Below are 26,826 nucleotides of genomic sequence, written 5' to 3'. Positions count from 1 at the left end.
AGAGTATGCCTGGCTATGCTTGAAATGTAATCCAGCTCTATTTTCCTATCCTTCATCATCAAACAATGGGTGTAAGCCCCTGGTTTGTTGGAAGTTACATATGGCTGAAATTATTTTTATTGCTTTATACCAGTGATTCTATGGAGATTGTATTAATATATATGATATGCTTTTCATCCAAAGATGTTCTGACTTGATTTTATTTAAACAAAATGTGAAGTAGAAAATTTAAAATAAGCTTCTAAACAAAGAGTAAAATCTCACTTTAGCAATAATGTGTTAAATTTTACAAATATCATAACCCCACACAGTAACTTGACAGCAACTCCACAGATTGGAGTTGCTGTACAACTCCAATCTCTGGAGAGTTTATGATATTTGTAAACAAATAATAAAATACATATTTATGTATTTTATTTATTGTTTCATGTTTTAATTTATTATTAGGACATTTAATTGTTATTTTTACCTTAAATTATGTGTATTTGCTTTTTCAACTTTATCAAAATGTGTATTGCTTAGGGTCTGAACATGAATTAATTTTTTTTCTGTTATTTCTAATGGGAAAAATTGCATTGTACTTCAAATGATCCAGAGTTTGAATGGCCTCCTGGAATGAATTAAATTTTAAGTATAAGGCATCACTGTAGTTGGTCATGCGTTTATACTGGTCATTATGAAGTTTTCTTGGTTTTTTCTCACATGTCTAACATCTAAATAGGGGCCACTTTCCTATAGAAGATCCTTCTGAGAGGCACTCCTTCCTTGGCAGATCACCCATATGTTGCATTGCCATATCTATCAATTCAATCCAATCCAAAATATGATAATTATTTAAAATTAATATTTTGATGTAAAGATTATTCTTTTCTTGAAATATTCTTTATATAAAATTTATCATTGATTGGTATTTACATAGGTTACTCAGAAAGTTTTGTCCTAGACATCTTCTATTGGACTAGCAAAATGAGTCTTTCACCAATTTAACTCCTGTAACTACTTGATATTGAAACATATAATTTGCTTAATATAATATATATAGATTATATAATTTTCAAATTTTGCAGTTTTCTTTATGAATCATTCCTATTTTATTGTAGATCTCCAGTAGTAAAAAGGAATAGTCATTCACCTGTATCAATGGAAGGTTGGTTGTATAAATTAGAAGGTGGTGCCTTAAAACAATGGAGAAAACGTTGGTTTGTACTGGCTGACTTCTGCCTCTTTTATTACAAAGGTATGACTAAATTTGAAATAAGGATGTATCATATGTGAAAAGTTTTTTCCATGTATAATACATAACATTTATATGTATGATTTTTCAGAAAAATTACTTTTAAACTTTTTATATGTTTTTATCTTTTCTGTTTTATTTAGATTATAATATAGAATATTAAAATATATTTATTCTCAATTTTCTGAAACTGTGTTTTCTAATTTCCTATGATTCTCAAACACAAATTGTGCTACTATTTAAACACTTGGCATTTTTCCATCTTTATTTAGTTGATATCAACTAAATAAAGATGGAAAAATGCCAAGTGTTTAAATAGTAGCATGATTTGTATTTGAGAATCATATAAAATATATTTATTTATTTATTTATTTTTATTTTTTTTTTGTAGGCCCAGATGAAGAGAAAGTTCTCGGATCAATTCTACTTCCTAGTTACAAAATTAGTGCTTGCTCAAGTGACGATAAAATATCTCGAAAGTTTGCTTTTAAAGTGGGTAATTGGCTTAATAAAAACATGAAAAATAGAATTTTTTGTTTATAAAATTAAGACACGTATTATTTCTCATTTTTTTAATAATAAAAATTGAAGCATTTGGGTGTAAAAGGTCGTAACCCATAAAATTTTGAATTATCCTTACTGATAGGTTGCTCTACCTAATGTTTGTCCCATGAAATGTTCAGAAGTGTCAATTTACATCATAAAAGGACAGTGAGCTCAGAGGCATAGTAAACCACACTGGCAAATAATAAAAATCTTTTATTCACATTTTCCTTTAAACTAAGTTTGTATAGGTTATAACCTTTTCACTCAAACTCTTAAATTATTATTTATAAATTTCATAGCATTTGTAAAAGAAATATTTAGTCAAAACATATTTAGCCTAGTTAAATTCTATAAATGTCTTATTTAGATTCTGTTTTAGTTATAAGTAACTGAAGCTTAAAGAATTCTTTGCAGTAAGTGGGAACTGAACTAATTTCCTTTGGTGTTGGTTTTATCTTAGTTTCTGTCTGTGGTGGGCATGTATATTATACATAATGATTTACATTTTGCCTATAACAATTTGAATAGTTTATTAAAATCTGATTTGGCAAATTTTCTCAATCAGTTGTTATATTAATCTATTAAATAATTTATCACACAAAGTATAAAAATTGCTTATGCTATGAAAAATTTTATAAATTAAAATTAAGCTTTAAACAAATTATTATTTAAATTTGTATATTTTAATTATTTTATTTCATTTAATAAACCTCAGCAAAATTTTAATTTTATCCTAGGCAGAACATCATAATATGAAAACTTATTATTTTGCTTCTGATTCTAAAGAAGGTATGGCTCAGTGGATGAATGTTATGTCATTAGCTTCAATTGTGCAGAATACTCTTAGGTAAATTATAATTATTTTGTGTTTCTAAACTATTAAATAAACTTTTCTCTTTTAAAAATATTATTGTTTCTTCTATCTTACCAAATATACAAAAATAAATTTAAAATCCATATATATATATACAGGGCCGGTTCTAGGGTTTTGAGCGCCCCGGGCAAAACAAACTTTGGCACCCTTTCATACAAGAATATACAAATTTACTGCAAATTAAAAAAAAGTAGAAAAAGGCAAAAAATCAAAATTACACAATAAAGAACTGTGTAAAAAATTTATTTATTTAAAGCACGGCAAGTGTTGTTAATGCAAAGTTTACAGAAAGACAAAGTTATTTAACCATTAAGGCGTATGACAGGCGCCAGTATCACTTTGACTATTCATAATTTTGTTGATATTTGTAATTTATAAATTTGATCTCGTCCATTTTTTGAGTAGATTGTTATGGTACGTGATACTGATTACAAATTATCTTTTCAAAATAAATAAAAATAAACTTTTTAGAGATTAAAAAGCATTTGTCTGCATCAATGTTGTGTGATAAAAGCCATAAAAATTCTTAGGTTTCATTATTTTAATTAGTAAATTTTTGTTTTTGTCTATTAATCTTTTTTTTGAGTTATTATGAATTCTGACTATACAAATAGTTTTCTTTGAATAATTGTAATATTATTTATATCTGTTGACAATAATAAAATAATTAGCGTTGTGACCTTTATTTGGTATTATTAAAGAAAAAACAATTTATTGCTTGCTAAAAAAATCGATGTCTCATGAAAAATGATCAATTTTAATTTATAAAATCTAAAAAAATAATGAATGTAAAAAATATTTTATTTTTATATCGGCGCCCCTCAAACTTTGGCGCCCCGGGCAGTCGCCTGGCTTGCCCGCCTCTTTATCCGGCGCTGTATATATATAAAAATGAGGATGTTTGTTTGTTTGCTATACACTCCTTAGCCATTCAGCCAATTGCTACGAAACTCGTTAGTTACATTTTGATGTAACTAACTTAGATCATGCCATATGTCCCACCCCAAAATATCAATTGCATTTTTATAAATCAATTAATTTTTATTTACAGTAAATTTTCTGATCTACACGTAACTCTTGTCTGTTGGCAAAAAAGTTAACAATGTAATTAACTAAATATAATTCTTACATAAGAAAGGGATATAATTTTAAAAAATATATATTATATTCACTGAATTACTGTGACAATGATAAAGTGCAAAGTAGATGCACTATTACGCCATCACTGTGACAGGTAGCACATAGCACTTGCCTGTATGGAGTGTAGTAGTGTTCATCCCCTGTACATCATACTTTTCCTGTTAGCAACAGCATTGTACCGGTTATGTGAGTAACACTGTTCAGAGGAAAATTTTTGTATTGAAATAATGTGACTTGTGGTACAAATTGGAAGTTCACATATAGTTAATCTGGTCCTTTTCTCTTACTATTTCCATGTCTGGTTTTGACTTTCATCTATCTAACTCCTTTCTCAAGATTAAGGAAGGACAAATAGATAAGGGAAGACAGTGGGAATTTATGGGTCTACGATTTTTTCAATTTGCAGTTCATTAATTTTTCCATAAACGCAATATTTATGAGAACACACTTACTGCATAGTTTATAGAATTGGTTGCCAAAATTTTAAAAAATTTATTACCACATAAAAGCAATTATTCTAGCATTTTTACAAGATTTTTTTTTATTTAAATAAGTCAGACGAAGTCTTTCAGATGTTAAGGTTAGCAACTTCAATCAAGTGCAAGACCATCACAACCCATCCAACACAGGTCAGTTTTCAAATATTAATAGTAGACCTGTATTAATTAGTAGTCATTCTCACTTTTGGGAGGAGGTCAATGACTACTTTTGGTCAAATTAACTTCAACTTCCTTCCGCAACAGTCCCTTCTCTATCAGACCAGTGGTATGATGGCATTTGAATAGGAAAATTACATAATATAAGGTTACTGGCCAGCACAAAATATGATTTAAGTAGTTTTTGAGGATGTTGAGTTTCAATATTTGGTCTGTTTTTTGAGAAATTTGATTGGTTGCCAGATTACCATCTGATATTTGTCTGTGAATGGCACAATTTCTTAGAGTTAACATTAGGAAAAAATATAATATCTTAAAAAGTTTAAAATATATTTCAATTGGTGTCTACTTGGCCAATGAAATTGTGCCATTTCATATCAACTTAGTATCACAGTAAACATGACATTGGTAGGCTGAAATAACCAAACTCTTTATATGGTTTTTGTTTTAACCTTTGTAAGTATAAATCTAATACTATAATATAACATATTAGAAAAGTTAGAAGTATGAAATAACTTTAATGTTTGTTTTTATTTTTTGCTCAAGCACCATCAGGCTTACCTACTAGTATTAATATATAAAGACACTGATCACATCTTACACTTTTCCAGCAATTAATTTTAATAAAAACAAACATTTTTGGCCTGCTTGATAAGCCTTCATTAGGTATTTAAACAGAACAGCAATTCTATTTTTGAACATAGTACTAAATTATGTTTTTTTTTTTTTTTTAACACTAAATGGGATTTTTCATTATCAGAAAAAATATGATAGAAATGAAATACATTTAAATATAAAAATAAATAAAATAAAATAGAATACAATTAAGAATAAAAATAATGAAACAAAAAATAAACGAAATAATTCAATGGACTACGACAACACCATGTTTTTACAGCAAGCCACATTTTTGTTGTCCTTCCTTTTTCTTAAGGGGTTATTGCCATGCAAAGGAAAGTGTCACACAGTCTCTATTATTACTACATCGTTCTCTTAATGTAGAATTAAAAATCTCTAATATCTCTGCAGTTTGTAATTTGTGTTTGGCATACATCTGTTTTTTTAAGTCAGGCACCACGAACACCCCAGATTCACTTGCATACTGGACAAGAGTGGTTACTATATTTTTGCTGCTGATATTGTATGTTCTTTAATCCTACGTACTAACAATCTATTGGTTGAGCCGATGTATGTAAGATTTCTATCAAGTCTACTGTTATAAACCGGGATAGAGTACACCCTAGAGGTTTTATTTGTATCAATGTAATCCTTATCATTATTTAATAACTGTATATTGTTGCCCCATATGTAGGTGTTTGTATAACATACATGCACCTACATATTTATCTCAGTTTATTATTGTAATCTAAAACTGTGTTTACCTGCTTATGCATGTGGTTGTGTTCCCCTTTCCTGTAGCTTAGCATGCAAGTTGGACTGGGACTGATGAGACCAGATATGAAAACCTTAGGGACAGGAGGCCCCAATTAACTATATATGAACATCTAATGCAAACCAGAAGTCATTTTATTTCAATTCAAAAGTTTTTCCTCAATAGGTGTTGGATAGATGACTGGCACTATTCTATTGTTAAAGGAAAAGTATGATGTACACGGGCAAGACACTACTAATTTGATGTGGCGAGCATATATTTTAAATTAAATAAATTAAAAATATGATCAAAAATTGCAGCTCAGTATTGTGACATTGTCACAATAAATAATTGCTTGTTATAAAGAATTTTAAACAATGTTTTGATAAAATAAAATAATCAAATCTGACAGTTCTTTAGTGAATACCTCTTATAAAACTTGTGTAATTGACCAAAAATCAAAATGGTGTGATTAAATAACACGTTATTGGATCTATACTAATGTACAGAGTACCTGGTAAAAGAATTATTATATAGAATTTAATATTATATAATACTGTATAATGTAATATATAAAATTATAAGATACTTTGTTAAAATTATATTAATTTTATGAATATACAGTTATAAATATTTAACATCTACACACTAGATGTGTAAAAATGACAGAAAAAATTACATATGACTAACTTTTAAATTTAATGAAACTTTATACAGTAGAGTCTCTCTAGTCCGAACATCGCTAATCCAAATGTCCACCTAATTTGAACATGTTTCAGTCAGCGGAGAGGAAATTTTCTCTAACAAGAGGTCCACTTAGGGGTGTTTTCCTTTCTCTTTCCCGAGTGAGTGAACAACGTGAATAAAGCTACATCAAGCTTGTCAAATGTTGAGGATATACCTGCTTATTGATTTTCAACTGATTTTTCTGAAGTAGAGGCACAAAACTGCTTGATTTTTGCATGGTTTTTTCAGTTTTTGTACAGTTAAAATAATGGTAATCAATCAAGGCAGGTTGCCCTTTCAAAATTACAAAACTTGTTTTTGTTAACTGTTTGCAGGTGGGAGTGCTGACATCATTGATGATGTTGGATCTATATAAACCAGACCTGTTTTACCACTTGCTTCTGCATTATTTCAATTATTCAGCTAATCCGAACAGGGCTTGATTCCAATTAGTTCGGACTAGCAGGACTCTACTGTATATGTATATGAAATAATTTACTATTACAATCACTTTTTATCTAGTAATAAAATACTAGATAACATAATCAGAACTTCAGAAATTCATTAAATTAAATTTATCAAGATCTTGAATTTTTATTTTATTTGGTAATGTTAGTTTAAAATTTCCATTATTAATTGAAATTAGGCTATATATGTATAGAATTTTTTTCAGTTTCATAATTATTATCTGTAACATTTTAAAAGTTGTAATTAAATTGAAGAAGTTAGTTTTTGGGTAAAAATTTATTAATGATTATCAGAATTAATTTTCATCAAGTGATTTTTATATATTTAAATTTTTATTTATTTTATTTATTTATTTATTTTAAATAAATAAACAAAGCTTACTGGAATTGTTTCTATACAGTAAAATAACAACCTTTTTCCCCCGTTCCAGCAATATTTTAATTACGTAAAAACGTTTTCAACGATGGCTGATTAAAGCAGTTGAAAACGTTTTTACGTAATTAAAATATTGCTGGAATGGGAAAAAAGGGTTGTTATTTTACTGTATTTTATTTTAAATTCTCATTTTATTAATGTGATTACTAATATAGTACTTTTCCAAGTTTTCAAAGATTTTTATTATTTAAGTAAAATATTTTAATATTTTTTTCAGTCCTGAAATGACTTCTAGAAATCTTAGTCCAAAAATCTCTCTTCCTAATGATGATGAAGATTCAGGCTTTACCTCATATAAATCTAGAAGATATGGCAGTACTCAAGATCCTAATTCCACTCTTAATAGCAGTTTTGCTTCTGAACAGTTACATTTCCAACATTCTTCTAATGAATTTGGAAAAGACAACTTTAGTGATAGTTCTCATATTACTGGAAAATTGAGTGAAAATGAATTTTTGGGAAGTGGTGATAAATATCCAGGACACTATGGAAGTGATATTTCTCGGCCATATTCAACCTCACCAGATACTTATATGAAAGCTCATCAACCTTTGTATGCAAATGCTCCTCCAAAACCAAAACGTACTGGTCAGAAAGATCCCTATGCAATTGCACCAAATGAACAATATAATATTGGCACAGAAAGTATTGATGAAAGATTTGATATGACAAATCAAAAACATTTAGCAAAATCTTTCCCATATAGGTATGGTGCATCATGCCCAAGACTTAGTAATGAGCAAAGCAAATATGTAAATAGAGATAATGAATATAATAAAATATCTTTTGATTATGTACCTCATAATGAAACTGTTTATAATGATAATTACTCAACAAATCCATATAAATCACCTACTCATAATAAAAATATACCTCCGGCAAGGCCTCATTCTGCTGATTTTCTCGAACATGATTCATATTCGGATCCATTTAATGCTCCCATAGCTTACCGGCCTAAATCATCTAGTAAAAAGAAATCAAGTCAACCTCAAAGACCAAAATCTAGTTTAGAATGTTATGATCCTTACAGATATGGTAATGAAGACATATATCTCAGAGAAGATGATAAAGAATATTGGCAAAAAGAAAATTTACCTCATAGTCATATGAATTATTATCAAGATGACAATAATTCTTTTGAAAAACAAAATATAAATTATTATAGTTTACAAAATATGCCTGTTGATCAACAATATTGTAAAGATGATGTTTATGAACATTTCCATAAAACTCCAGAAACTTTAAGAAATAAAAGTCAAAAATTATCATCAAATTCTGAGATAGCAGTTGATAAAAAACAAAGTAATAATCGTAGAAATAGAGAAAATAGACCTGCTTCAACAGGATATCAAATAGGAACATCTTTACAATCAACAGCTTGCCCAGATGATAAAAAATCTCAGTTACGTGAAGAGTCTATGAAACGTCTTTTGGAATGGAAACAAAGAATGCTACAGTCACCTCTTTCAAGAAAATATCCACAGAGGTTAATAAAGACTCAAGACCAGGCCAATGATTTGGAAGCTCCTCCAAGACCTCCATTGCCAGAAGAATACCATAAACATGTCCTTCAAGAGTTAGAAAATCATGAAGCTCAATTGCAGATGCAAGAAAAATTACATAAAGAAAACAAAGAAAAACAGGAAATACTTGTTCCTAGTCCTGAAATGTTTCCCGATAAACCAAGACTACAAAAAAACATTAATGATAAAGATAACTCTTTAAATGAAGAACAAATTCAAAGGAATGCTAGATCACCTTCTAGATCTCAGGGTAGATATAAAATAATTTTGATTATAATTAATTCTTTTATTAATTTATTTCATATTGAAATTTTCAATTGAGTCACTTTAAATTAAGTGAATGAATTATCAATAACAAAATTCAGCTGTTCCAAACCAGTTTTAACCATTCCTAATTAAAATAACCTTACAAATATATTTTATTTAGCTGACTTTGGTCCATTATTTGTTTTTTTTTTTTTTTTTTTCATTACAGTTTACATTTTGTTAATTATAATGCAACATTTTTTAATAATTATTTAACAAATTATTTTATAACTTAACATAGTTATTATTATTTTCCTTTCGAAATCTTACCTTTCTTCATATTTTTATCTCTTTCTGTTCTGTGAGTACTAAGAGAGTTTTTTTGTATCCATCATGGCTTTGGCCAGGCCCACACAATGGAAATGACCAGATAGTGAGGAACAGGAGTGATATATTCAGAAGTGACTATCCTTGAAAAATTCCTGAGTTGTTCACCCAGATTTGATGTGGAATCTCCCAGAGTGATAGGCAGACTCCAGGCCTTGGCCATCTAACCATCAACTCTCTTACTCTGCATGCATTAAGAAAATCGTTTTCATACTCATCATGGCTCATAAAGGAGATGGCCAGGATATCAGTTATTACTTAAAAATATAATTTTGAAAGAGAAATAGAGAATGAAATTTATAATTATTTTTCCAAATTTTATTAATTCAAATTAAAACTAGATTGGTTAAGTTTTTGTTGCTATTTTAAATAAATTTATACATTTCTACTCATTTCGAGAAATAAATGTGAAATTTTCAACTTTATGAATATTAAAAATATAATATTCATAAAGTAGAATATTAAATCAGGCGAGAAAAGAAATTTTCTACTTTTATTTTCTAATTCATAATTGAAATTTGAATGTACAAACACATCAAAAAACCAGAATATCCAGGGTCAAAAAATATTTTAATAACTAAACAAATACTTAATTAATATTAAGCTAGATGCTTTTTAATTTCCACAACAACACCTTATAAAACAATTTAAGATATAATTGAATGTATTTAAAACCTGAGGATGTTAATTAAAACTTATTAAAATAGTCAAAAATATTTGTTTAGTTCTTAATTTCCACAACAACATCTTATCTCATTGAGAATTATTTATTAACTTCAACCTGTTCTACAAGCCTTCTTCAGGTTTTCAAAAATTAATGGAACATTGATAACAGTTCTTTTTGATCTCTCCGTAGACTGCATTTCATATACAATATAAACTCTCACAAGAAAACCTTTTTTAAATTGCAGCCATATTTATTACCAAATTCAAACGTTTTTGGTCATATTTAATGACCTTTATCAAGAATAACAAAAATCAAATTCTGCTAGATTTGTGTTAACAATACTTCGTTTTGGAACATTTTTAAATGAATTTATACAAAACTTTTTGTTTTTCCAAACTCCAAAACAGTTTTTTTTTTTTTTTGAATAGAACAGTTAAGAACACATTTAAAATACAAAATTCTTCGGAATAATGAGCTATTTGAATCCAAAGAATACACTTTTATATATATATTTATTTATTTATTTATTTATTCTTTGGATTGAAATAGCTCATTATTCCAAAGAATTTTGTATTTTAAATGTGTTCTTAACTGTTCTGTTCAAAAAGAATTGTTATCAATGTTCCATTAATTTTTAAAAACCTGAAGAAAGCTTGTAGAATAGGTTGAAAATGTTTGTTAAAGTTAATAAATAGATTTCAGTGAGATAAATGTTTTTGACCATTTTAATAGGTTTTAATTAACATCCTCAGATTTTAAATATATTCAATTATATCTTAAATTGTCTTATGGATAAGTTAATACAGGGTGTGTCATAAATTTGGAACTATAGGAGTTATGTTGACCTGCTTATTCTTCTATGGTTAAAACATGACTCTGAGTAAGGAGAAATAAATTTGAATTATTTTGATGATGGACCTGCAATAGGGACCATGAAGTTGCCAAAGAGTTTAATAGGCTACATCCAGATTTTCCACCAATCACATATGTAAGCTGGATGTAGCCTGTTATCAAAAAGATATTAATAAAATTTTCTTTTATAGAAGAGCAACTCATTTTTTTAGTGCCTTATTAAGGTTGTATTATTCAAAGTTTTTTAATAGTTAAAGAAATGCCTATAAATATAATTATTTTACTTATTTCTTGGTGTTAATGTAATTTACTTTAATTGAGTAATTACATGTTTAATTTTTTTATTTTTCTTATATCATTTATAATTTTGTATTTAAATATAATTATTATTTCATTTTTATATTTGATTGTAACATTTTTACTTAATTTATAGAGCATAGAAGATCATCTTCGTCTCTTGGAAGATTAAACAATAATTATTCTTCTGATGATGATGAAGGTAATTTTTAAATGCCAGTCAGTTTCTGGTTATTATAATAATTTAACATTAAATAGTTTGTTTATATCAGAATATCTCTCTTGTATTTATTCATGTGTAGAAATAACATCAAGTAAAATAATTGCTAAATTTCTTGAAATAATTTTTCAAGTTCAAGAATTTTGTTGTGTACACAATTCATCACATGCCATCATTATGTCAAATATAAATTTCTGAGGTAGCCAGATGGTTGAAGCAGTTAAGGCAACAACCAACTGCTTGGGGACTTAGGACTGAATCTAAGCAAACAACTCCCAGGAATTTGTCATGGGTGATTCATGCTAGATACATTGGGTCCCTGTCCATCACTGTCCAATCTCTCCATTGTGGGCCTGAAAAAAGGGTCATTTAGTCCTCATATTGCTGAAAGAGCCAAAAATAAAAAATATATATATATATATATATAATCTCTAAAAGAAGTTCTCATTCAACTTTATGAATACCGATATGAATTTTTCATTCAACTCAAGATTAATAGAGATCTACTAAATTTTATCATAAAATGGAAATACAAACTGTAAATTTACATTAACTAATTAGTTGGTATGTTATGAAAAAATTTATACAGATATATTGCTCAACAAAATTATAGAATGATGTATTATAAGTAATGGATAAGGATACTAAAAGAACTCCCCAGGTAATCTCATTTAACAATGCCACATAAGTTTGCTATTGGTATAACAGTTCATGGGGATCATACAGTCTACTAGAGATGCTTTCTGTTTCTTTGTATGTTGTTTCTTAATATTGGAAAACTTTCACTTGCCTGACAAATTGCCAGTTATACATAATTTAAATAAATGTAAATTTTTAAGACATTTGTTTTTGTATTTGGTGTATTTCATATCACAATTTTATATTTATCATTCACTGGGAAAAATTCATTAGTCATATGTCTGCTTTTATTACATATTGCATTATCCCCTAATTTTTTTGAGCAATGTATATGTTTCATATATTTAATTCTCATTATAATTCTTTTTGGAAATAGAATAATGCCAATCAAAAATGCATTCTTAAATGTTAGTATACAAATAATTAATCATTTTAAAATTGGAATAATTGCTAGCTGAAATTTAACATTGTTTTAGTGTATTTATTTAATTTGATTTCAAAAAATTCCATTAAGTAAATAATAATCAGCAATGCTTACAAAATCAGTTTCTGTTAAATTAATCTGATGTAAGTTTAGTAAAATATAATAATAATATATAGAATTATACACCATAGGATTCTAGATTTTAGGATAAATTAATGTTTTAAACACTATTATTATGATATATAATTCAGATAATGATTTTTAATGTAGAAATCTAAAATGTTGATAAGAGGTTTATGGATTTAAAACAATATTAATGCATCCATTTATTCTGTTTTTAAGTATATACAGTGAATCGAAAAATTATCCATCCATATAGCATCTTATAATCTACCAGAGAAGTCTATAATAAAGTTTCATACATAATTTAGGCACTTCTTATTCAATACAGTTACACAGTAGATAAAAAAAATCTCAGTTTGTAAGTTCTCATTAAGGTTTCATTTAGTCCAAAACTCAATGAAAAATATAAAAAACACAGTGTATTTACTAAAGTTATTAAATCATAATTAAAGTAACCCTACTCAATGTTGTCTAGTGCAGTGGTTCTCAATCTTTTTGAAGTCGGGGAACACTAAACGTTGACATTTTTTTTTTTTTTTTTTTTTCGTGGAACACTTACAATACATCAGCTTTAAAGCAGGGTGGCAAACTTTTTGAAATCAAGTGTACTCAGTCTAGTAGATGAGAACATTGGCATTTGCTGATTACATTCCCATACAAAAATTATTTTATATTGTATTAATATTTCTTTTGCAGCAATCTTTAATTGTATATTTGATTTTTTCGCGGAACACTTGAAGTGGCTTCACAGAGCACCCGTGTTCCGTGGACCATGGGTCTAGTGTGATACTTATTAGTCCAAATGCACCCAAATCTGATAAAGTCACATGCAAAAGACATGTTTGTAAAATAAAATAAAAATCAGTACCAAAACTTGCTACTATGATAACAATATGATTGAAATTATTTTAATCCAGTTTTTTCAGTAAATAATTTTACAATAACTGGAATTTTGCTAGATCTTTTAGTATCAAATTATTATAATCTGATAATTAATCAAAATATAAATAGTTCAAAATTAATATATGACAATCAGATTAATTTAACAGAACTCGATATAATAAAACTATTGCATAAATTGATTTGATATAAAATTTAAATTAATTCCAATAAATTTTAATTTTAATCTTTTAAATTCAATTATTAGTTATTCTAAAAAATAATGTAGATTAAAATTAATTAATTATATAAATTTAAATCAATTGTTTTATAATTTCTATCTCTTATATGCATGTTATTTGTTAAAGACATTTTTCTTTATTAACTTATATAATTACTACATAAATTTAATTTTCTAGCTTTTAACTATGTTACATATTTCATCAAGAAATCAATTTAAAGAATCTTGAGCTATTCTATTGGCAAATAACTATTAGCATGATGAAAATCTTTTAATATATTTTCAATTTTATAAAAATTAATAATATATTTTAAACAATGGTGATGGGTTTAAATACATGTTTATGTCCTATTTAGCTTTTCATTTTTCTTATTTTTTAACTTATTTTGAATTAATAACATTTCATGCTTTAAAAGTTAATAGATATCAGCTCTAAATGATGAAGACAATCTGCTTAAAATTTTAATACAAAACTAGTAGCCAAAGTTGCAGAACATGAGTTGATGCATGGACTAATTAAAACTAACAGATTACTTCTCCTATTATTGGCATGATATTTTTGCTTTTAAAATGTAAATTTTGTTAATAATATTTCTGTCAACTATAGATTATTATATAGTTTTCTTCTGTATTAAAGAATATAACATAAAGGATCGAAAAAGAACAAGACGTCCGTCACAGAGCAACAAAACGAGAAGAAGCAGTATTGAGAAGTGTTCGGCGACAAAAACTGGATCAATGTCAAAAATAAATGAATCGCCATCACCTGACTATGTCAATATAAGAACATTAGATGATAGTATTAACAATACTAATATTAAATGTGAAGTTTTTGGTAGATCAAGTAAGATCAGATCAATTCCTGCTGAAGAAGATTTGAGAAATCTTGCAGTGTCAGAAGAGAGTCTGAAAAGTGAAGGATATCCAGTGCAAATTCAAGATGTAAATACTTATTCTAGACAGTATAGTGACTATAAAAATCATTCGGACGAACCAGACTTGCCACTGTTATCTAAAAGTACTGAAGATGATGATAAAAAAGAATATTTTCAAATAAAAAAGGAAGATTATTATAAAGCATCACAATTATTTTATTCATTATCTCAAGGTACTAAAGTAAAGGAAAAATATATTTCCAAAAGTAATGAAAAACAAAAAGCTTCAGATATATCCCAAGAGATCAATAATGAAAATAATCAATTAAAACCTGATATTCAATTACAGCAAAAGCCAGCTGATGTTAAAAAAGGTATAGAGACTTATGATACCCATTATTGGAAAAATGTGGGTAAACCTTCATGCACAAATTGGGAACTAGATAAAGATGTTGGCTTGCCACTACCACCATATCCAGGTAGTGCAAGAATGAAAGATGCTAGACAGAAGAAAATGCAATTACGTATTAATAGCTTTCCAAGAATTCATAAATTAGATAATTCTGGTAATGAATTGATGCATAATAAATCAGATAGTAATTGTCAAAGCCTAAATTTTAGTCCTCCTAGCAGTCTTTTGATTGACAATAATGCAATAAAGAATGAAAGTTTAGCCGAGAAGACACATATTACAAAATTACAAGAAAAGAATAAATCAGAAAATTTAGAAATACCTTCTCATATAATGAAAAATTGTAGTTTTGAAGAGATGAGAACATTTTTACAAAAGCAAAAGGAAGCACCTCCACCGAATATTGTTCAGAATAGAATAAAACATTTTGAACAAACCTCTCCTAATCAGAGTAATGGAGAGATTAAAAAGAATGTAGGAAGTAATGAAAAGCAAAAAAAAGAAATTTCCTGTAAAAATTTAAATGTAGATTCTCATTTATTTAGTGAAAATGCAAGCGAAATATTATTAAATAAAGAAAATATAACTTATAATAGTTCCATATATCCACGGCAGTTTTTTAGTGATTCTGAAGCTGTTTTGCTTGATGATAGTAAAAATGATGAATCTAATGAAGAAATCATGACAAATAAATCTGCTCCTCTTATTTTATCACCACTTTCTTCAGTATTAGCTGATTTACGGAGAACAGCAGATACTGGCAGGGAGAAGAAATCAGGCAAAGAGGAAAATGGAATTGATGAAATCATTATAACAAAAGGTGCTTTAAGATTAAGTTTAGTAGAGGATAAAGAAACGGGTGAAATCAGTAGTTTAAAAATTTCTAAAGCTGAAGAAGAGGCATATTTGCCTATGAGTGGCAAAAAGAATTCAGAGGAACCCGAGTATGTTGCCATGGATGAAGATAAGTCTAAAATTTCTTCAGGTATCACTAGTTGTCTAAAAGATCAAACTGATAAACCATCAGTAGATGATGAACCATTGTATAATGAACCAATATCACCTCCACCCAGTTTCTTACATGATGTATATGAAAAATCAAAACATTCTCACTTTCCATATGATTTGCAAAGTTCGGGAAATTCTTCTTCAGAAAACATTTACGAAAAGCCAAAATATTTAGAAAATACAGAAAATTTGCCGATTAAATCCACATCTAACAAACCTTCTTTAACTTCCTTATCATTTAATGAAACTAGTCAGAAATCTCTTTATTCCATGAAAAATCACAGCTCAAATGATATTTATGAGATAACTAATATTCCAAATAAAAAGCCAGAATTCCCTGAAATGCTGAACTTTTCTCCTAATAGACTGCATCCACCTGAGAAACCTTTATGTATGGAAGAATTTTTAGAATGCGATATTCCATCACAGTTAAATGATTCAATTCCAGATTTGCTTCAGATGAAAGATTCAGATGCTTCTGATGCAGATGATGAAGCAAGTAGAGATTTTGATACACCAAAAAATCTCAGTTTGCCACCCTATCAAACGGCTATTTTATTAGGTGAACAATCATCTGTTGATGACCACATGTCTACAGATGATGATCATAATGCACAAACTTTATTTTTGTTATCTAAAAATATGAAAATTCAAGATTTATCTGACAATGAATCTACTACTAAAGATATTAGTACAGATTTATTGCCAAAGACAACTAAAATTGCAGAACCTGATCCATGTGAATCAGATTTGATTCATTCTTTAAGTCATCAGACGTGTAATGATGAAAATCGATTCTCAGACTTTCTTCACAACATGATACCGATGGAAAAGGAATATTTAACAAATAAATCAAACAATGAAAAACAAGTTACTGACTTTTTTGAAAATAAAAAATTAAGAAATAAATCTTCTCTTCCTATTATTCACAAACATATGTCAGAATCAATTGTAAATAATTCAGAAAAATCATCACTTGATGTGTCTAATGTAAATTTTTTTCCAAATGAAGTTAAATCAGAACACAGTTCACAAAATTCAGAAAGATATTTATTAAAGAGTTCTGGTTCTCTGCCTCATTCATTAGAAATAATTAGTTTCAGTGATCCAAATCAATTAATTTGTGAAAATAAAATTGATTGCGCAACAAATAGTACAAGTCCTTGTGCATCTCTGACTCCTGATGTTGTTCCAGCTGATGATCGAGACGATACAGTTACAAATAAAAAATCAAACAGACAGTCAAGCAGGCTTCCAAATGCTGCTCCTTACTATTATTCAGATTTATTACCTGATACAGATGATATAAAGTTACTAAAGTCACCTTTATTAGATAAGTGTTATTCACCAAGAAGTAATCAAAATATGTTAAATAATGTTAGAGATATAAGTCCTTCTAATTCAAATAAAGGTGATATAGGAAGGAAAGTAAATAAAATATCTGAAAATAATCAAATTATTTCACCAAATAATTTTTCTTCTACAGATATATCAAACTGTCAACAGAATTTAAATCAGCGTGTTTTTCCTTCGGAAATATCTCATGTAAGTCAAGAGGTACGAAATTCATTAGAACATCTTTTAATTCCAGAATCATCCAAATTTCGTGATGCAGAAAGGAATAAATATGAAGCAGGTCACACTTTAGAGAAAACGAGAAGTACGTCATCAACGCTACAGTGTCTGAAACAGAGATCTGCTACGCCTGATTTCAATAAAAGTTATGAGCATCATTATGAAAATTTAGATCCTGTATGGGGAGCCACGGTCAAAAGACTCTCTAGATCACTAGAAGAATTATTAGACGGAGATAGTAAGGTTAGGAATCAGAATGATTGGCTTCCGTATCATTTTTCAAATAAAAAAATTGAAGAACCATTTTATGAAAACATTGGATTTGCTCAACATAAATTAATAACTGAAACTGATGATTCATTTGAAGATATTATTAAAGATAGAGATATAATAGCTAGTCCTCAAGTTTCACCAGCTAAACACACCATTTTTGATACAGATCAAATAAACTTTACCTCCTCTAGAAATAAAGAAATATTTTCTTCTCTGACAAGAGACTACACAAATGAAACATTACCAAAATCGACTTTATCTCCTAAATATGAAGATCATGATTCAGATATTGAATATTTGGATCAGAATGTTCTTAGAAATGCCAGTAAGCGTCACTTTCTAGGGAGATTTTCAAAAGAAAGAAATGCTCCTCAGTTGAAAACGCAGTCATCGAAAGATGAATCATTTGAATTATATGATCAAATAGCATTAGATTCTTTTTTAGCAGAAGGCCAGCGATCCAATTATGATGGTGGAGGAAATAATATAGGACCACTGTTGAGTAGAGAGTCAAACTCTCAACTTAACAAGACATTAGGAAAAAATCTACTTTGTAAATATAGCCATCATGAAGTCTTACAAAGGCATCAGATAAAAAATCAAAATAGTGTAATGAGAACTGAAAGACAAGATATAAGAGAACAAGATTTTTTTAATAGTTCTTCGGATTCTTCAACATCTGTACATCTAGAAAATGAAGGTAATTAATTATATTTATTATTTGAAATAGGACATAAGCATTTACTAAACCCATCATTAGAAATATAAAAAATTGTACTAATTTTCAAATTATGGAATTATATTTTATGATTCTAGATACTTTAATGGAGTTGGTTTTAAATAAACATTTAAAAAGTTTGTTACTTCCAGTATCTTCATTGTGCATATTTACAATTTCTTTATAAAAAAACAAATGGTGAATTTAAATGAAATAATTCATTAGTGCAGATGTGAACAATTGCATCTCTGTAAATAGTAATTACAAAAATTGCTAATAGTTAGTCAATGATTTAAAATACAGACATTTTAATAACTTCTTCTACAGCTCTATTAATCCCACTTGTTCCTTTGGGGTTACTTCTATGTTCTAAGTAGTGTTTATTATGCTATTTTGGCATCAATAAAGGGTTGATGGCTGTAAGTGCTTTTTACACTGCCAACTTCTAGGGCCGGTTTACACTCCACTGGCAGCACAGTACTGCAACAGTGGCATTCTTGGAGTTCCACTACATTTGCTATTCTCAGCACTAGATGTCAAATTACAGACACACACTTCTGGTCTAGTGTGACACTTTTCTAAAATTGAACAATGTTCAACTTTGATGATTGATGCCAGTGACCCGCTGTACCAAGCTGCTTTCTAGATGTCAAACCCTAAAAAGCTGCTTAGCTACTTTATAGAATTTGTCTATAAACCAGATGATAAAACTTATGACCCATGACTAATTATCCAGTGTGAGTAATGTTTAAGTGACAAACATTTTCATTACCCCTTCTGGGCACTTCTTCAGGTCAATTCTTATTTCAACTAGGCTAGCTGTTGACATTCGAAAAAAAAAAATTATGAAAACATTCATCACTTAAACGTTATTCATACCGGATAATTGGTTCGTGAGTCGTAAGTTTTATTTGCATTCTGGTATTGAGCGCTTAAACAAACCAGATGATGTTCTTGTCAATTCCAGTGACAGTTGGCAACCTAAACTCTACACTGCTGTTGCTTGTACTATAAACCAGCCTCTATTCTTTTCATCCAGACTTGGAACTGGCAACTTTGGGATTTAGCAATAACAATTAGCAAATCCATATTATCTCCAACTAGAGTTCAAGCCAAGGATGAAACTTCTTAATTGCTATAATCTGTTGGAAACCAGGGTATTAAATGATAGTCAATAAATGGAAAAAACTAATTATCACAGGATTATTAAAAAAGAATGAAATAAATATCAAAAATTAAATGTAGAAGCTAAGAAAGGAAAATTGTACACATCAAAATTTATCTGTATTAAACAAATAAATAATTTGTGTCGTCCATGAGGATGGGCCACATGACAAATTTATTTGTAGCCTCTTCACCTCTTCCCTTCTATACACTACTGACTGGAATCATGGTTTTCTTATCATGTTTCTTTTTGTGGACAAGTTTTTAAAGAATATTCCACAATTATTATTAATGTATAAGTTGAAATCAGCTAACTGTACTTTATAAAAGTATGCAATGATGCAAGCTATAAAAAGAAATTTGGATAATTAGAAGACATTGATTGCAAATTCTACATTAGTAGTCAAGTATTAAGTAGGCTTACTAGATGAAAAATTATGAAAAATATGCAAACTTGTTCTAAAAAGAAGGATATTACAAATGTGACTAAATAGAGGGTGAGCAGTTTTTGGAGTCAAAATGGAGGATTTGTTCTTCATACATTCATCCAAAAGGAGGGCATACCCTTCTTTTGGATATCACATGGTAATCATATGCATTAGTAATAATTGTGGAATATTCTTCCAAAATTTGCTTACAAAGAAGTAGCATATGGTTTCTTTGTTTTGTTTTACAACAAAGAAATATCTACAATTATTTATATGAATTAATAGTTGCATATTGCTCTAATGAGAGTTATAATCCTCTGTGATTATCTTGGAAACTCTCTCTTTATTATATAATTGTTGATATTATTATTATCTTTATATTTCTGCTATAAATCACTTGATACAAAACAAAGCATTTTTTTCACTATAAAGAATTAAATATGGTTATGGTATTGAAAATTATCCTGTGATGAGCAGATGTCCAAGTGATTAAGGCATAAGCCTGCTGCTCTTGGAATGGGGGACCCAGGAATGAATCTAGAAGGGTTGAAATCCCAAGAATCTATTGGATGTTGGTCTATCTCAGATACATTCGACTTTATCATCACTACCATCCTTGCCAAATTTGCACAACCTGCGCAATGCCAGGTTGTGCAAATTGGGCAAAGATATAAACGAGTATGAAGTCTGCAAGTATGAAGTTTTTCTTCATAAACCTGATTATTAAAGACAAACAAACTGCCGAATTATCAGGCTATAAGCTCGATGCCGCTATTAAAGCAGCTGAGGCAGACAAATCAAGAATACTAGAGAGCAAAAGAAGTACTAGAATCTTGAAAACGAACCAGAAATCCTCTAGACTGCAGATGAAAAAACATGTAACATTTGTCTTCCCTTAAATGCATTAAACATGATTCCACTCACATCAATTGAATCAGAAAGAACATTCTCAGTAGCAGGACTTTTCATTACTAAAATAAGAATCAGATTGAGTGATGGGAATATTGACCTTATTTGCTTTTTAAAATCTTATTATAAAAATTTACAATAATATTTTGTATTATGTTTTATTTAAAAAACGAAAATTATCTTTCAAGTTAGAAGTTTGACCTAAGTTCATTGTTTTAAAATTTTCAACTCAATTCAAAGCATTTTTTGTTGTTGTTGTTATATGCGTTATCCAGTAAACTTTAATAAATTTTTTTTATTTGTGAAAATTTCTGCGTCATTCAAAGGTAATTTTTAATATATGTCTTACGCAGTATTATTAATATGATTTTGGAGGTTGCAGAACGTATTAAATTACTTTAAAAAATGAAAAATAATTATATCATTTGATTTCAAGATATTTTGTATATCTTAAAAATAATTAATTCTGTCCCGGGATCCCGGGAAACATTTCACTTTTATCCTGAAATCCTGAGACAAGCAAAAACCAGGAAATGAGAAACCCTAATTTGCACATCCAAAATAACAGTCATTGTGAGTAGACTGCATGGTACATTATGCATAAATTTTTGGCTATATTGTTCAATGACCACATTTGTTTGAATGAGTTTTGCAGTAGCAAATGTTTAAATTAAACTCCTTTTCAATCTTTAAAATACCTTCAGAATAATTTGATGCCTCATTGAAACGAAAAGTTATTGTATTTGAAGAAGAGTAGCATGGTTGTGACAAACATTATCTTAATTTAACATTAACTTAATAAAAATAAATAAATTTTATTACTTTTTATAAAAAGTTCTTTCCATTAAAAAAAATCCTAAAAATTCAATTAAAAGTCACAGAGCAGCTTAGAATTGAAGAAATGCAGTACGTAGACATGAGCATGAACATTTCTTAATATCTTAAATGTTGTAGTTACTTTATCATTATTAATAAGCAATTGTACATTATAACTTCTCTTAGAATTTTGTAATTAATAAAAAGCATAATTTTTTTTCTATTGATTATATAATATAAAAAATATATCTTTAAAATAATAAATTAAAAATATATACATAATTTAAACTATTAAATAGGTTCATCAATGCAGAAATTATCATCGTCTTATTCAGTAAATGATAAGTTAGATTCACTTGGTGATAACAATATTGGTGTGTTCAGAACCTGCAAAGAAGATCCTAATATGTCTGATTCTGAAATCCATGTGAGAACTGTAAGTAATGGTTGCATTTTTCTTGTTTAATGTTTATCTCAAATAATTTGAAATTGGTTTTTCATAGATATAAAAAGTTTTAATAAATTTGTTTTTCAGCCATCTAGGTTAAAAAAATTAGTGCATCAGTCAGAAGGTCTTTCTAGTCAAGGAAAACACTTAAGCATTTCAGCTGGAGATCTCCTAGGCAAAACAGTTAAAATTGAATATTTACTTTTTTCTATTACTTTTAATTTAAATAATTTATTTTAAATATATAGTCAAACTTTGGTTTTCAAACATAATCCATTCTTAAAAGTTGTTCTAAACCAATTTGTTCAAAACAGAAACAAATTTACCATAAGGAACAATATAAAGTGGATTAATCCATCCCTGATCCCCAAAATAAAGCCTTTCTTTTTTTCTTTTTAAACCTGTTTAGCTGTATTTTATGCATAAAATTGCCTACAATTGCAATGTAATATTATATATAATATAATACTGTTATATATAATAAATTTTTGTCGTTTAATTTGACTTAAGCACCTTTTAATTAAACTCGAATTTTTAGATGCCATTTATATTAAGTAAATGTCAACTAATTAATTTGATTTAAATTCAACTGCAGTGCATACTGAAAAATGGAAGCAGTATCTTTCCTGCATGTGCATTGAAAGTTAATATAAATAGCAACATCATTAATGATTTGTGTGGTGATGTCTAATGATGCAAGTCAATCTTGGCACCATTATATTCTGAATTGATAGTCCTGTCATTTATTGGTCAGACCGTCAACTCTCTTTAACATAAAAAGTGTAAGCAGTTTACCATCTATATCTGTCTAATCTGCGGCTGGCTCTTGCCAAGTAGCTTGTTTGGCAACTGGTGTAATTATGAGTTCAAAATGCTGTTCATGAACTGAATTGTTCAAAAAGTGGTGTTTGAAAACCATGGTTTGATTGTAATTATGTTAATTTTTGTTTTTATATGTTTTACTATAGTTGACACATGATATATTATTAATTTGATTTTACCATACCTTGTTAATACAGTAATTAGAATAGAAATATATACATTATTTATAAACAGGACTGCATATAATACTATATTTACACTAGCAAAGTTAAACTCATTTAGAAAATAATTATGCTTGACATTAACTGTTATGCTGTTCACAATAATTGTGATAACTTAGTTATATTATTTCTTGTCTGATGACATGATGACCACATTCATTATTGACTCAAATAGCAGTAAACATTAATTAAAATATAGATAACATGATAGTTATATTCCAAAGAAGTACTGTGTTACGAGAATCTGTGATATACAAAACAAAGGACTAGTACAAACATAGGGTTAGGTTTCAAAAGTTAGCAAAAGTATACTATTTTTTTTTTGTAATTAAGAGAAATGTGTTTATTAAAGCAATCAATAATTAACTAATAATCACAATTAAACAGAATTGCATGTTAGTATTAATTATTTTTTTCACTGCTAAACACTATTAAATGAGGATGTTTTTTTTTTGGTTTGGTTTATTTGTATACAGTAATGTGACATGTGATCTGTTGAAGGGGGGATGATTCCCAGGAGAACTTTCTAAGCAAAACTGACTCATATTTAGGTGTTACAAATGTGAACAAAACTCAGAAAACTCTGTGGCCAGCCTGTCGAATGACAGTGCTTGCATTTAAAAATTGTGACAGTTTGTATGGGAATGTCACCAGAATCCTGTCTCAGTTCCTATAAAAGTTAACATCACAGTTTAAATTACAAAATCATAGAGCATCTCAAAATTAATATACACATTTTTTGTCTTGTAATGAGTGCACAAGGCCATGAAGAGAAGCCTCGTACATTTTCCTCTGCCTATTTTTTTTGATGATATATACTAATACTTTTGTGCACTTGTATTTAGCAAAAGCAAGGTTTATCCTTGTGCAAGGTTTTAGTCTAAACTTGTAAATCCACAGAGATAATTTTTTATTGACAAAAAACTTTGCCATCATTTATTTGCTATTTTTTGTACATTGACAATGAAATGGTGCAATTGTAAGGAAATTTAATAATTCAGAAGATTAATCCAACCATTTATTATTTTGACACATTCTATAATCTGACACCAGTAAATGTTCAGGTATTACTGGCACTGTTCCAAGTTGTAGACAAGGTTTATACTACCACTAGTTCAAACTTTAGTGTCCACTAAATTTTGACACTTTTCTGGTAAATGTGGAATGATATCAAGCCCAGGTTTGAACACGCAAGCTTAAGCATGATATTAAAGATTGTTAGGCTGCTTTAAAAAGTTAAATATCCTGTAACACATTACTATATAAATATTAAAATCGGTCTCTTGAAATTTACCACTAAAAGTACTGTACTGCCCATTAAATTTTCCACAGTAGCTTCAATTTCCCATTTAGTTTAGTGAAAATCCACCAACTTGGCTACACTAATTAAAGAGATGGCAGTGCACTTGATATTTTGATCAGTAGTCCAACTTAACCTACTCCATTCTGGCAATCTACAGAACATTTTTGAGTGGAATTCATCATGCAGCGCATTTTTTGCATTTTTTGGATAATTTTTTAAATCACGATATTTTGCTTCAAAATCGCGCTATGTTAAATCTGTTTTTTGTGTTTGATTAAAAACATATTACAGTTTATGATTGTTTAATTTATAGTTTAATACAAATTTAAAATAATATTAAAATTTGAAGTTTACGAACAAAAGAAAAATAAAATTAATTTACAGAGAATTGCTGAACTTTGTGCATCTATTAGGTAGACACATCTGTCTTCTTTTAAACAAAACAAACCACAGCTCTCTAGCTACAGCGGGGGAGAAGTTATTGCCATTATTTACACTATGTCTCAAATTACTTAGCCGGGAGAGGAGTCGATTGTTATGATTGTTATCGTAAAGTAACACACGTTAAAGTTTATCATCATATATTTCTGCTTGAAATAGTGAATATTTGACACATTTTATATATATTTTTCAATGCTTTACACAATAATACACTAAAATAAGCGATTATTTAATTTTTTCCTGCAATTACACAATATCCGGAAGTAATGAGTTTCCGGTAAATTTTTCAGCTAGACACTTTTGATAAGAAATCTTCTTGTCTAAGTAAAGTCAAATAACATAAAAACTTGTAGAATTACAACTCTAAAATAAAGAATATAGCTATTTTTTAACATTTGTTTACATTCTGACTTTAATCACGTGGATTGGTTCTTTGCGGGAAAATCCTGACCAGATGGTTCTAAAAAAACTCTCATTTGTTGAAATTGATTCAGTCACAATATAAATTACCAATTAGAGCATAATAGGCATAGAAACAAAAATTTTAAAGCCAATTAACAGCACAAACATCTTCCATAGACTTACTATAGGTAGGTGTAGAGTTTCTCGGAAATATTTATTTCTAGATAGTTTTAAAAATATATTTATTCGCTTAAATATTGTCAAATTACCTAATTTAATGTCTAAGTGCATTAAATTTGTTAATTAGAGCTAAAAAAACGATTTAAAAAGTGAATTTATTGTGATTGTTTACATTTTACTTTGAAGGTTGGAGGTAGGGATTACAATCCAGCAGTGTTTTGAATCCAGCTTGATTTTTGCTGGATTGAAATCATTCCAGCTGGATCCAGTGCGGATCCAGCGTGGATGTATTTTTGGTGCAATAAAGTGTTATCTAGCTATCTATCCTGCAATTTATGTTTTTTTAATAAAATAAAATATTTTTAAAAAATACTTTAAAAGCTTTTATTATTTAGACTGGTCACTATAAATCAGTAAAACTTCTTACACATTTAGGTAGTAAAATTAACTTTGGTTCGGTTAAACATTTGAGATAGAGATAATTAACTTTAAATGCTTAGTTAGATTATAATTATAATGTAATCTTTAAGTTAAATAATAGCAAAGGTAATTCTACTGATTAATTTATATTAATATATTATAATAATGTAAGGACGGATAATCAGTGGCTAAGTGGCTATCAGTCTTACCAGTATTCATATATATAGGCTCTACATATTAGTCTGTAGTTATTTATAGGTATGTAAAACTATGTACTGGAAGTAGAATAAGTTAAATAAACTACACCTTTATCAATCCAGCAAAATTTAATAAAATAATAACGTTTTCAATCGTTTTTAACGATCTTCCTCGGTTACAAAAAAAAAAAAATAGAACATTAAATATAGAACATAAAATGTGTTCGGAATAAATATGAAAATTAACGGAAAACACACAAACGGA

General features: G+C 28.4%; 1 protein-coding gene across 2 annotated transcripts in view; it reads left to right on the top strand.

Annotated features, from left to right (window-relative positions):
• The window catches only part of LOC136989866 (uncharacterized), a 94,587-nt gene that overhangs the window by 37,278 nt on the left and 30,483 nt on the right, over positions 1-26,826 (top strand). For both annotated transcript variants that reach the window (XM_067288150.1, XM_067288151.1), the window contains exons 7-14: positions 1,101-1,237; positions 1,626-1,726; positions 2,518-2,627; positions 7,669-9,224; positions 11,560-11,625; positions 14,587-18,792; positions 22,427-22,563; positions 22,663-22,758. In XM_067288150.1, coding sequence (XP_067144251.1) covers positions 1,101-1,237; positions 1,626-1,726; positions 2,518-2,627; positions 7,669-9,224; positions 11,560-11,625; positions 14,587-18,792; positions 22,427-22,563; positions 22,663-22,758 — 6,409 coding nt within the window. The remainder of the gene's footprint in view (positions 1-1,100; positions 1,238-1,625; positions 1,727-2,517; positions 2,628-7,668; positions 9,225-11,559; positions 11,626-14,586; positions 18,793-22,426; positions 22,564-22,662; positions 22,759-26,826) is intronic.

This window comes from Centruroides vittatus, unplaced genomic scaffold, assembly GCF_030686945.1.
Source record: "Centruroides vittatus isolate TY-2023 unplaced genomic scaffold, ASM3068694v2 scaffold_769, whole genome shotgun sequence".
NCBI lineage: Eukaryota > Metazoa > Arthropoda > Arachnida > Scorpiones > Buthidae > Centruroides > Centruroides vittatus.
This window is presented reverse-complemented; position numbering and strand designations above follow the sequence as displayed.